Source organism: Nelumbo lutea, chromosome 1 (genome assembly GCF_056320005.1).
Source record: "Nelumbo lutea isolate HS-2025 chromosome 1, American lotus-T2T, whole genome shotgun sequence".
Lineage (NCBI taxonomy): Eukaryota > Viridiplantae > Streptophyta > Magnoliopsida > Proteales > Nelumbonaceae > Nelumbo > Nelumbo lutea.
The window spans coordinates 187,624,373-187,638,794 of record NC_142684.1 but is presented as its reverse complement, the minus strand read 5'-3'; the positions used below and the strand labels follow the sequence as shown (position 1 = coordinate 187,638,794).

At 34.3% G+C, this 14,422-nt stretch overlaps 1 protein-coding gene across 1 annotated transcript; it reads right to left on the bottom strand.

Annotated features, from left to right (window-relative positions):
* Positions 1-545: 545 nt before the first annotated feature.
* On the bottom strand, positions 546-7,659 carry EMB1691 (Methyltransferase MT-A70 family protein). Its single transcript, XM_088961627.1, has 7 exons — positions 7,438-7,659; positions 3,850-6,798; positions 2,972-3,055; positions 2,275-2,379; positions 2,086-2,194; positions 1,266-1,417; positions 546-1,075 (listed from the first exon to the last, which is right to left on the bottom strand). The coding sequence occupies exons 2-7, from the start codon at positions 6,649-6,651 to the stop codon at positions 632-634; spliced, it is 3,696 nt and encodes a 1,231-aa protein (XP_088817753.1). The 5' UTR covers positions 6,652-6,798; positions 7,438-7,659; the 3' UTR covers positions 546-631.
* Between the last annotated feature and the right edge of the window lie 6,763 nt (positions 7,660-14,422).

The following is a 14,422-nucleotide window of genomic DNA, read 5'->3' as shown; positions in this document are numbered from 1 at the left end:
ATTTTATTTGCACTAGTACAAATGCATGAGAGTGCAAATGTAAAAAAAATGTAAATTCTTTTCGGAGTTTACTTTGTTCTGTTTCATGTCTTAATTTACTTCATTTGTATTGTAGTCAAATAAAATAAGTTGAAATTTTGAAACAAAGATAGGTCAGAATTTATACAAATTATTTGCACTGCCACGGTTTTGCACCAGTGCAAATTTACTTACATTGCGACCAAACACAGCCTAAGTTGTGTTTCGCATTAAAGTTACAAAAATAGAGCTCAATGGGAAAAAAATCTATTACAGAACTAGCCTCTGATATTATAAACAGATACAGATCAATAGAAACTTGGGACTACACTGAGAGAACGATTATGTAAGCAGGCACTGTCAATCAATAACTGTTTACTTTTTATTATTATTATTTTTTGCTACAACAGTTATTCTTTCCTTGAGTTGATTGCAATGCCTGGTATTTCTGTTAAGCGAAAATTAAAAACAAAAAAAACAAAAAAAGAAAATGCATGTATTTCAAGCACCATTGAGATGAGGAAACAAGACATCAAAACATTTTCCCTTCCATTATATATTATGATAAAAGAATTACAGGACGAGGACAACACATCTTAGTGCTTGAATTTAGTTACAATAAATTGAGAGCTCGATGGGAGTCGAAATCATTATGGCCTCCGCTTGCTTGTCCGCAAGATGGATTGTAACCGTAACTATCAAAAAACTTGTCATCTGAAGTTGTATTCCCAGAATCTGGTCCTTTAATGCCCCCCATTGGTGAAGTCCAGGGAGCAGGCGTTGAAGGGTTGGAGCTTGAAGCTTCTTGATTCAGGCTCAGCACATTTGGATTTTGTGGGGAGCTTATGGATGACCTTTTGTTTGTGGAATTCGTCACCGTCTGAGAAAGGGATGTTGACTGTGGCGGCTGCTGGCTCTTCTGTGGTGGTGACTTGGGTCGAAGGCTCTCTATCTCAGGCGTAGTCATTACAAGATGAGGAGTGTCTGGTGGTGGATTCCGTCCTCCTCCTCCCTGCCAAACTTTTCCATCTTTGTCGGCAAAATTCCTAACATAAGCCTGCAGGATTAATGTCCCCAAAATCCTCAGAGGCAATGGCAGAAAAGATAAAGAGTCTGATAAGCAAAAATATTTATAAAACGAAGTCATCCAATAGTCCCTGAAACCCCCATTATTAAGTGGTGCAAATGAATTTTGATTAATTCTTTTACAAAGTTAGGACGGCAAAGCTTGCTCAAAAATATTTTACCTCTGCATTGAAGTTTGAGGAAGATAATCCTTTTCCTACAGTCAGCCAACCTGATCGAATATTATGATCTTCACCAAAGAGTTCAATCCTCCTGCGTCCAAGAGCAAAATGCTCAATTATCCGGTACAGATCTTCAGGTTTCGTTGTTGAACCTGCAATTCCATTGGTAAAATGGTTCACTTAAGATCAGAACAGGAACAAGTATGCAAGATCCTGCAACTATAGAGATGCAAACGAATTTTGATTGAATTGGATATACCTAGATCCAATTTTGAATTTGTTAATATTTGAATTTGAATAAAATATTATCTATCAGATTTAGATTGGATTTGGATCAGATCTGTATATTGAACATCATTAATAAAGTAATAATAAATTTGATATTTTATATCACCAATAAAATGACAAAAATAACTTCCATGAGGTTTGAATATATGATTCTTTAGTTATAAACAACATCCAAACCAAGTAACCAACTTTACCAATAGATACCTAGGTTTATGTAGAAAAGGCATATACATATATAAATGCAGTTGACATATAAGATTTGAATTGGAGCAGATCCATATTCGATCCAATTATAGACAGACTGAGTTCAAATCATCTTTAATCAGATTGGATTTGAATTCAAATTTGGGAAAACGGATATTATTTGCAGCCCCATGCAACTCCTTATTTCTAAACAACACAAAGATAGCTGGATGCAAACTCATTCTCTGTGACCAAGTAAATGAAGCATATATAGGCCATGCATGCAGTTGTTATCTGCACATGTTTTGCTCATATGAAAGCTGTCCCACACAAAATTATGAATACTAACCATAAGGAGGTTCTTCAGCAATAATTATATCTGTGTCAATGTTTGCATGGATGATATGACCATCAGTGCTTCGCCGAACAGTTCCTTTTATGCCCATCAAGCAATGCTCCTTCGTCCACAAAAAGAAAGGGAACAAAGAGGTAAGCTAACAGGTTTATCCTTGAAAATTAAAAGACAAATTCTACCGACCTTTGAGTGTTGAAACAAAGTATGAGAATCATGCCGCAAGCCTGGAGTTGCATTAGTTTTGTTCGTCTTCACCCAGCATATATCCTCACATCTACGAAATCCCCACTAAATAACAAGTAAACAAAGATGCCAAAATAAATAAAGACCAATGAACATATCATAATCTCACAAAATGTAATGATATTTTGTGGGTCCTGAGAATTGAAGTGAACAAATTCAGCATGATATCAAATTCTCAAAGAAGTTCCCCTGTAAAACCCTTTTTCCCAAATCTCAAATTTTCAATATGGCTGCTAGAGTTCAAATCAATGTGATTGGTTATTGACCTGGTTGGTTGGACTAGTGACCTGGTCAAAATTCCTGGTTCAGGTCAACCCCTAACCTGCTATATTACAAAAAACTGTTGACACAGTCAATAATCCGTTGACCTGAGCAGTTAAACTGTTGACCCATTCAATTTGTTTCTGCCTTACCAGTTATGTATTATTTTAACATTTTTGAAAAATTTTGTAATGATGACTTCATGGGTTGACCTGTTGACCCAGAGGAAAAGGCAGTTCAACCTTGGCCAGTTTTAAAACAATGATTCAGATGGGACCAACACAATTCAAGTTTAAGTGGTTCTATTTGCAAGTACATTTTTTAATCCTCACTGATAACTGTTCCATAAATATTTTTGCATTACTAACATACATACCTTCTTTAGACACTGCCGTCCCTGCTCAAGACCCACACCATCACCAACCCAAAGGAAGATAAATGAAGGTGTGTCTGCGATTGCCTGACAAAATGAAGGATCAATGTTTAGAATTCAAATCTGAGATTTGTGAAAGAGAATGATTTGGAAAATGACTGATGTAGGCAAGCACTTTTTTATGAGTATTAGGCATGTGCTTTTTGGTAACTGATGACATCAAATATTTGGCAAATCTTAACATATAAAGGAAAAACTCACTAACAACAATAAAATGCTTTCAATGCCCCCAAGGAAAGATAAATTGTAACCTCTCAACACTAGTTGTAGTCTGTAGAATATGAGAATGATAATAGGAAGGTCTACAGAAAGGAATATGGAGTGGATACCATGACTAACCCACAATATTGAGATGCATTATTATCGTATTCGTCACATATTCTTTCACATAAATCAACATAGTCTCAGTTACTAATAAAAATAATGTGCATGTAAAGTTCATATCAAGTGGATTACATTGAGGAGGTAACATATAACAAAGGATTAAAATATTGATACAATACACCTTATACAAGGCGTATCGTATCGGTATCAGTGTACCCAGATACGCTTGAATACACTGATACACTGGGTTTTTTAAAATGCTTAAAAGGTCTCAGATTCTCTTCCTAAACAATCACTATAAAATAAAAAAATAATAATAAAAATAAATATAATAGGGTGAGCACCACTCGTATCGATACACATCGATACCCATGTTTGGGAATTGGGTGCATCTATATTTTAACCCTTGCATGTAACTTTACTGCCGTGTGTTATCAGCAACCTTTGAATTTTGTGCTAGAAAAGATAAGGCAGATACAGAAGAATATAATACAAACCTCAATTTTAAGGTTTAGAATTTCCTCAAATGTCCAGTACTCCATATGGTCAGCAACACCAGGTGCACGATGAACATATTCCTCCCAAGGTGGGTCCACAAGGATGACATCAAACTTGGTTCCAAAAAACTCCGGAGATAAGACATTCTCACGCAGGTCACACTTATAATACATGGGAGGGGAAGCAGATTTAGCCACAATCTCATCCTTCTTCTGAATAAGTTCTCGCAGTTTGGGGTAGTCCTCTACAACACTGGTAAGCTCCAGCTCCCTAATAAAATTTTGGGGTCGCATACCAGTGTCAACAAAATTTTGGGAGTAATCATTTTGCTCTCCTCTGGAAGGAGCTTTACCAGCTGGTCCATTAATTCTAGGAGGAACCCAGGCCCCAGGACCTTTATCATGAGGGGCTCCTCGTCCAATTCCACCGATAGCATTAAAACCTGGGCTGGGTATGTTTGGGGACACTCCTCTTCCAGGGCCTGGTTGATTGAAATACATAGCAGGGTTTGGACCAGTCCCCATTCCAGGGGCAAATCTAGGTCCCGATGGTCCATGAGGAACAGGAGAAAGGCCAGGAGGGACAGCTAACATATTAATATCAACACCTCTAGCCCCTGGCCAAACAATGGGGGCTGGAAAGGGTGGAATAAAGACATTTGGTGTAATGGGTGGACCTGGAGCAGGAGACATGTTTGGTCCAAGTGGCTGCATAGGTCCCGGTGGTAAACCAAGAGGGGCAAAGGGTGGCCCTAACATAGGCAGTGGTGGGATTGCAACCCGTTGGGCTTCCCTCCCTGTAGGTCTTCCCCTTCCTCCTCTCCCAAGCCTATTCCCCTTTGCTCCTTGTGGAACAGCTCTATTGAAGGAACTCAATCCCTGATTATTTCCAAATGGAGGTTGTGAACCACCACTAAAACTCTGACCTCCCCCAGTGCGATTGGAACTCATAGCACCCTTTTGTCCTCTTCCTTTCCCACCATGCATATCAATGTTATTCCTACCATTCTGATCCAGCATAGGGGAACCATCATCCAGATATCTTTCCTGCAGATCATCTCCATGGCCATATATTTCAGACATTCTTGCTCTGTCTTCAGGCAGATAACCCCAATCCTCATCACTTGTGGCTGAAGTAAAATCAGGTTGCTGACTCCCATCGGTCCTTCTCCCAATAAATGTAGATCCAGACTCTTCCCTTCCATAATCTAGAGGCTTGGTTTGGATCTCTATTGTATCAGAATTCTCATTTGCAGTACCAAAGCTTGATGGAGTTTTTGCACCTTCAGTCCTCCTGTCTTTCCTGAACCCACCCCGGTTGTGAAACTTTTCATTATCGGCCCTCTCACGCTCACGCTCATGCCTCTGCAAGTCCCACTCCTTATCATGATCAAAATCACCATCCCCATCTTTTGTCTCTTTATCTGTGATGCCATGATGCCTTTTCTTCCAAATATCCCTTGAACCTTCCCAATCCCTGTTTCTGTCACTCCAGCTACTATCTCTTGCTTTTGATCTTTCATCCCTGTAACCCTCCTTTTCTCTTTCATTTCCCTTCAAGTTGATTCTTCTTTCACTATCTGAACCAGAATCATTTGATTCCTGGTGGCGCCTGCTATTCTTCTCAGGACTTCGGGACCTTTTGGAGTACCTCACATCCCTCCCATCTCTGTCCCTTGCCCGTGCATGGCCGTCTTCATCTGTGTTGACAGACCTCTCACGGCTTTCAGCCAAGTCACGGCTACTATGTGCAGAGTCCCGCTGCTGTCTATGCTTCTCAATCTTATCCCCATGAACCCTTGCACTTGGCCTATGAACACTAGACTCATCCTCCACAAATGCACCTAATTTATCTCCAATCCTCCTCTGCTTATCATCTCTAGGCCCACTGGATCTCTCTTCACGAGCAATAGAATTTTGCCTACTATTGTCTTCCTGAACCTCAGACCTGCCTCTCCCCTTGCTCCTATCCCCATCAAGCTTTTTCTCTTCCCTGTTCCCAGCTTTGTTGCCCTTATCACTGTTTGAATCTACAATCCTGCTTTTGCTGTCAATAGGTTCATCTCTTGCATCTGTATTTCTCTCTCTACCCTTAAGTTCAGAAGTCTTCCCACTCCTTGATTCAGATTTATCTGCATAGTTATTTTCTTCTGCTTTCCTAACTGACTCAGAATCATCCCATCTTCTCCTTGGGTTTCTCTCCTGCTCACGAGATCCACGACCTTTCTCCCTGCTGCTCTCATTTCTTTCAAAATACCTGGAATCTCTATCCTGCATCTTTTCAAGCTCACCATCATGAGAACTTTCCAGCTTGCTTCTGCTTTTGCTCTGAGAACTTTCATGAGCCGAAGGTTTTGAACTTGTTTTCCTTGACGAGATCCTCTCGCCTTCCTCAATTGGGCCATGCCCTTTGCTCCCTGAAGCATCTCTCCCCTTTCGACTGCTTTCTGATTCTCTATCTTGATACCCATTACTTGAATTCTTTTCAGTTCTGTCCTCTTGGTTTTTCTTCATCTGCTTTTTTCTTATATCATATTCATCTTCATCCTCACTACCCGCCCTGTTTGAGCCACCTGACCTCTTTCGACTTTCATTTCTGTCCCCTAAACTCTTCCGTTTGCCACTGCTATCCCATTCTTCAGTTTCTTCTGCGTTGCAATGCTTTCTCGACTTGCTAGAGCGGTGCTTCCTCTTGTCACTGCCTTCCCAGTCTTCCTCGTCTACAATCCTTTCACCCTTCATATCTGAGTTATCCTCAATATCTCGTTTCATGTAACTCCGACTAGGTTCAGGCGCATCCATTGCACGTGAAGGCCCTAACTACGCGGTTGTCTTTTTTTCTGTGCTTAGTTCTAATACAATCTAAAAGAACAAGTAATGAAAGAAAGGAGCGCTTTGGTCCTTTCAATTGCTGGACGAATTGCAGAATAATTCCATCAACAGGCCATCCTGAACAAAAAAAGAGAGATGAAAACAAAAGAACGTGTAAGGAAATTAAGCACCGGTTTTCTCCTTTCTAGACAATAATTAGCCAAGTGCATTCACCAATAAGAGCACAACCAAGTGTTCAGAAGACAAACTGGGACTACCCTCACAAAGGCTACTACTGATCCCAACTTTTGAATTCTGACTGAACGAGATCCGAACAGAAAATATATGCCTACCCAATCCAAATTAAACCCTAAAAGTTAAATCCCACACAGAAGTATACTGAATCAGCTGACTCACACAACACTAAAATACAACTGAACATCAAATGATTAAATCGGTCCTATTTCACAAGGAAAACCTAGAAACTGAATCAAATCAAACACTTCGTAATCAAACTCATGATAAAACCAACATAAGAATCTACAAGCCTGGCCCAGACATGCGCCTTGGGGGAAAAAAGGTATCACATCCAGAGTTCCAGTCAACACACAAGCAGCCATAACTATGATTCAGTAAAAAACAGAAGAAATGCAATAACGTCCGACCAACGTCGAAAACGAAAGAAAAAGCGAAACACAAAATAAAATACGAGAGAGTGGACAAGAGAAATTAGTAAAGTGTAAGAAGAAGCAAATGGATCGAAGAAGAGAAGCATACCTAGTTTGTCGCTGAAACCCTAGAAAACCCTAAATCGGGGTTTCCAGGTTCGAATGCTCAGGAAAGCCGAAGAAGAGGGGAGATGGCATGGTTATTTTCGTTTATTTAATAAATTATTTGTATTTGTATTTGTTTATTTGAAAAAAAAAAATGGGAGATCTTATTTAAGGGGGGCGGAACCGGAACGCGAAAGACAGGGTGCTTCCCACTGAAATGCGCTGGGGTGTGTAATACGCTCATACAGGGTCGGCTGTCGACTTTTAAACCTGTACGGTGGCGTGTGGGGCCCGTGTATGTTTGCCACCCAATCACAATGGGGTTGGAAGCTCCAAGCCTCCAAGCGTTTGTTTAGATCTGCTAACCACGATACGTTAACGTTGGTAGTATTCTGTTCATTTGATACTACAGCCGCCCATCAGGAATATCTTTGTTTGCCTTCAGCCATCTCACACGTTTTCATTGTAAAGTGTAAACTCGCTCTCACACGTTATCGTTAACATATGTGAGTCATGGGTCCCAGTGTGTTCATTCATCCAATCGGATTATCTGACTGATTTTTTTAACAGAAATTATCAAAAACTCCCCTCAGATCCAGATATCTCTCTCCAAAGACCCCTATCCCACACATTCACGTAACATATTTGACCTTCTGCCGGGAGGTTACGTTACCAAGCGTAACAGAAATTGTCGTCACGTTTCTATATTAATTTTCAGGGTAAATTACATGTGACCACCCTATACTTGGGAGGTGGTAATACTGGATTTGAGCCGAGCCGAGCCAAATATTACAAGTTTGATTTGAGCTTGATTTGCCAAAAGGGGATTTGTATGTTTAAGTTCGATTCATCTCAAGTTTGATTTGAGAAAAAATATTTTATAAAAATAAAAATTATATATAAAAATATTTTTATTTGATATTTAAAAAATTAAGAATTATAATATTTTTATTATATATATTATTTTTTATAAGCTTATTATTATATATATATACATATATACATATATATATAAGTTCAAGCTTGTCTCATATATATATATACATATATATATGTATATATGTATATATATACATATATACATATATATATAAGTTCAAGCTCGGCTAAACCAAGCCGAGCTGAGTTTGAGCTCAACTCGTGGCCACCCCTACTTGTCTCCCTGAACTATTAGATTTGTGACAAAAACCCTCCTAAACTTTTAGATTTCAACACTTCACCTTGATCCGTTAATAAGTTGATGGTGAAAGTAAAATTATTAAATTGCCCCCTTTGAGATTTTATGGAATAACAACAAATATCAAAGTGATGAAAAGGTACAAATGTTCTCAATGCATGGCAAGATGAACCTTGTTCAAAGAAAGTTGAGAGAAACATGTGATTATCAAGATTTCAAGTTACAACTTAAAAGGGCAAAGGTTTCATAAAATAATATAAGAGTAGTTTGGGACTGGGGTTTTAAAAATGTTTAATGAAATACTCCATGAAGTTAATTGAGAGGATACCAATAGTGGAAACAAAAGTGTTGGAATTCAAAAGTTTAGGGGTCTTTGTCACGAGCAAAGTTGAGGGTTGTGTCATACCCCAAAAGTATAACGTGGTTGTTTGTAGTTTATCCCAAACTTTACATGACAAAAAGGCCACTAATATAATGTTTCTATTTTTCCAGGATCCACTCAAGTTTTATCATCTTATTCCTACATGATTTCAATTTTCAACTAAGGTGGCATTTGATAAATCTAAAATTTGAAATATGAAAAGTTAAAAAGATGTTATTCGGGTCCAAAATATGAAAAGAAGTATAGATGATTTTCTGCTTTTTAGAGGTTATGAAAAGATAAGAACATTAGAGTTGGAACAATTCTCCAACATCTGAAATTGTGAACCTTACTATTTTACCCTTAAAAATAAATTGTTTGATAATATTATAAATAATAAAAAGGATATTAAATAAAAATAGTATTTCATTAATAAACAAATATTATATTTTTTGAAATAAAATAATTATTTAATATATAATTAAAAATAATACTTATTTATTTATTATTAAGTAATAAAAAATAAAATATTTTAATTATTACTAATAAACATATTATGAAATATTCTTTTTACTATATAAATATCAATACTAAATATTATTGTTTATTTAAATTAAAATGATATTATTATAATTTTATATTGGTAATTATTTAATAGTAGTATGTTTATTATTAATATTTTTTTATTATTAAATAATATTAAATAAATTTTTATTATTATTAAACATATTATTAGTTAATAATATATTTAAATAATTATTATATTATAAATAAGCATACTATTGTTTATTATTGTTGTTGTTGTTATTGTTAAACATATGACAATAATGAGGGCATTAATGTCATTTTATCACGTACGAAATGTGTCTGATTTTGGTAAGACAAAGAACTAGGTCTTACCAACTCATATCTGAATGTGTTTTAGATCCTCTAATCATACCTAGACTCAAATGCCACTAGCAGCTGAAAAGCAAAGCTTTCAGATTTGGTTTTCCAAATCAAACAACATTTATATTTATATTTATAGACATGATTTCAAGCAAAGAAAGGGGAATAAGGGGAATTCTGTGTTTCCTATTTATTCATGACATTTTCCATTATTGTTAAATAATCTATTCTTAAATAATCCATTAGTTATGAAAACTATTAAAAATTTTTGGAAAATATTCTATCAAAATATGAAATAATGATTTCAGAAATAATCCATTACTTAACAAATATTAATTAATTTAATAATCTACCAAAAATTAATAAACATCGCATTATTTAACAATTTTTGGTTATTAATAAATGTTCAAAATTTCAACGTTTAGCGTAATTTACTTTATTACTAATTTCTATAAAATCAATAATTATAGTCAACAATTATCAAATAATTTAGGGAAACTCTTTAACTAATAATCCATAATTATTTTTTAAATAAGTAATTAAAATTTTAAGAAAATAATCTATAAATAATTATTCAAATTTATTTAAATAATAATCCATTATTATTATTCAACTAAATAATTATTAAAAATTAGGAAAATTAAATTAGGGAATTAATCTATCGTAAATTGTTTCATAATTATTTAAATAGAAACCCATTATTATCATTTCAATAAATAATGGTTAAATAATTTAGGAAAATTGTTAAGTCTATCAACACTGATCTAGACCACTAGGTTAACTTCGATCATACTTGGTTTTACATTAATTAACAACAAATGGTTTACTTTTAATAAAAAAAATGTAATTTACCATAGTCACATTAATTTACTTTAATTATATTTACTTTGATTAATAGTAAATAATTTACATTAATTTATTGTTATTATAAATAATAATTTTACTATACATTACTACTAATCAATAGCAATTTCAATATTTTTTTGGGAAATTATCATAAAATATTATAATTTAGTGTTAGTTAATTAGTTATAGAAAAATATTAGAATTGTAGAGATGGTAATTTTCCATGTAAAACTAGGGTCCTACCCTGCCTCGCCCTGAGCAGGGCAAGTTTTCTCAAATCTTAAACGAGGACAAGGCAGAAACAGAGTAGTGATAAGGAAATTTTTTTTGCGCCAAATTAGGAATGGGGTTGGCATATAATTCCCCAAACCAGATGGTAAATTAGTAAAATATCCATAGATTTAATATTGATTTTTAAAATATGTCTAATTTTTCTTCACATTCTTATAATCCTAGAATCCCATAATTTCATTTATAAATTACCCCCAAATTCATATAATTCTATTTGTAAAATATCCATATATTAGATTTTTTAGGTAATCGCATGTCTCAAGGTGGGGAAATTTTAGGGGTTCCCCATCCCGATGGGGAATGGGTACCTCACCCCGAACATGCCCTGCCACTAGGAGGGGTGCTCCAACTCGTGCATCGCACAGGCCCCCGCTAGTCTCTCTATATCCCATTGTGTGTGTGTGTGTGTAATAGTAACTAGAAAATTTATCATTTTTTTATTTTTTTAAATTTTTTAATCCATGTCATTTTCGAAGCTACCATCTAGAAACTCTATTTTCCCAAAAAAAAATCTTCCTAAAATCTCGCCCCCCCCCCACCCCACATGTTCCAATAACCTAAAGAATCTAATACATAAAATTTACTTTAAACAACCTCCCCCACTATCCCCAACTTTCTCATAAGTTATCTCTAATTTAGTAGAGAGTTTCTCTCCTAAATTATCTCTAATTCTTATTTATCTTCTCTCCTACTTTTATGATATTAAAAAAATTAAGACTTATTAAAATATTCTAACAAAATTATATACTAACTTTAAAATACATATTAAAAAGAAAAAAATAATTATAATTGATTTAATAATATTCATATTATTAATAATTATTTTACAAAATTCATCACAAAATTATGTACAAACAATATAAATTATGATTTTTTGGATTATTCAATCCAAATGTTATTCAAATAATAAAATTTAACATTAAAAATGAAATATTATTTAAATATTTCAATAACTAAATATCTTAAATACCAAAATATTAAAATTAATATTTTAAATCAATTAACAATATGTTTTAAATAGTTATTGAATAACTTTCAATTATAATAAATAGATTAAGATTTTAAATATTTAGTCAAATAACTAAATATTTTAAATAATGAAATATTTAACATAACTAGATTTTGAATAGTTAAAATTAAAAAATTATGTATTAATGGTACTATAACTTTATGTATTATTAACTTCAACAAGTAATTAATATTTCAAAATTTAAATAATGATACTATTTCAATAAATAAATAATAGTGTAAACAACTAATTTAATTTATACCAATTAATAATTCTAGAAAATAACTTTCAAAAACATTATTTTTTATTAATAATAATTTTAAAATCTTAATAATTATTGGTTATATATTTATCTATATTAAATTAATATTTATTGTATTTTAATAATTATGTATAAATATATTTTTGTTTTGTTATTTAATAGAAAATTTGCAATAATTATTGGAGTTTAAACTACTGTTATTAGCTTTTAAATTTAATTTATTGTGTATTTTTGCTATAAATTTTTAATAATTGTTGGAGATTAAACTATTGCTCACGAGTTGGTTCGGTTCAGTTGTAGGTTGTTTGGCCAACCAAATTGACCTGGTCAAGTTAGGGGATTGGTCACTCAAGTTATATATGTTTGGGTCAATTATTGATTTGGTCAGTTCAAAAGATTTAAACTTAAAAAATTAAATTTAAAAATTAAGTTTAAATTAAAAAAAATCAATGGCATTATTAAAAAATAAATTTAAAATTTAAATTTATGATATAAACTATTATAGCCTAAGAAATATTAGAATGTTTCCACTTTCCTGTATTGAAAAAATTTATATTTAAAATATAAAATATTAATATATATCTATGGTCAGGTCATTCGATTTTAGTGAGTTTACAAATGGCCAAAACAAAAATGATCCAACCTAGTCGAGTTGGGAAATTGTTGAACCAAAGCCAACTGGAAATACTATAAATCAGGTTTGTCAGTTTCATTAGTTTGATTCGAAATGACAATGGGGCGGGGCAGGGATGAGGAGCCTCTCCCTATCCTCATCCCCACAAAAATCCACATCCACATCCTCGTCCCCATCCCCACTAACGAGGACAAAGTTATCTCCATCCCAACAGGGATCCCCACTCCCCGTGATTCTTTATAATGTCAACCATTATGTTTTTATTTTTTATTCTATTTAAAAAATAAAAACAAAATAATTAAAATTTACAATCATATTAGAAAAGATTGAAACATATTCAACCATATTTTTAAAAATATTAACATATAGATGTATGTGTACATATACACATATATAAACGTATGTGTGTGTGTGTGTATAGCGGGGATCCCATGGGGTGCAGGGCAGGGAGTGCTCTCCCCGTCCCCGCACCATCCCCACCAACAGGGATGAAAATTTCCCTATCTCTTTCCTTGCAGGGGGAAATTATCCCCATCCTCACCCCATTCAGGGCAAATCCCCATAGGGATCGGGGAAATGGGGAAATTGCCATCCTTAAGTATAATAAATAAACAACCATATATAAAATTATTTATTGTTATTTTTGTATTATAAAAAATTATTAAAAGCAGTGTATAAAATATAAATGATTATTAATTATTATATAAAATAATTTATACTCTTACATGTTTCTATTGTTTATCTTTAACTTAACAAATCCCATGCATCGCATGCAGGGGTGGAGCCAAGGGAGCCATGGCCCCCCTATGGTTCAAAAAACCCCACTTTAATATAGCTTTTCATGTAAATTTTCCCCTCCCCCCACTCTCCATCTCAATGGTTGGCCCCCCTAGGGCCCATCCATACTTCATTTATGTTTTGGCCCCCCTTATAACAATTTCCCGGTTCCGCCCCTAATCGCATGGGTCCCATTAATATATATATATATATATAAATGGAATCAAATTAAATCACAACAAATTAAATAAGGGTGGAATATAATTTGATCCAATTATGAATGGGTTGAATTTGGATCACCTTTAATGAGATCAAGTTTGAATCCGGGCAATCCGATAAAAGGGATGAAAACATAGCAAGATTTGATACCGTGCCTCCAAAATAGTAGGGATGTGGAATTAGCGAGGTTAGACTAAAATCTAGTGTAGAGCTACTTGACCAATGGACCATCTAGTGGTTAGAATGGTGGTGAAGATGTAAGGGGAGCATATAGAAATGGCGAGGTGAAAAGATATGCCCAAGTTTGGTGAGTGGAAGTGAAGGGATTATAATTGCATTGTCATTATTACTTATTAGGGTCTAACGCAACAGTGGAGTATTTTTAGGGCATAAAATTTTGGTTATGGGTAGCTGGATTCGGGTGCGGTACTTTTGTATTATTGTAATAGAGAAAGGGCTGCAAATACCTGACCCTGTTTGGCCGTTTCCCTTATCACATGTATGTGTTTATACATTAACAAATCT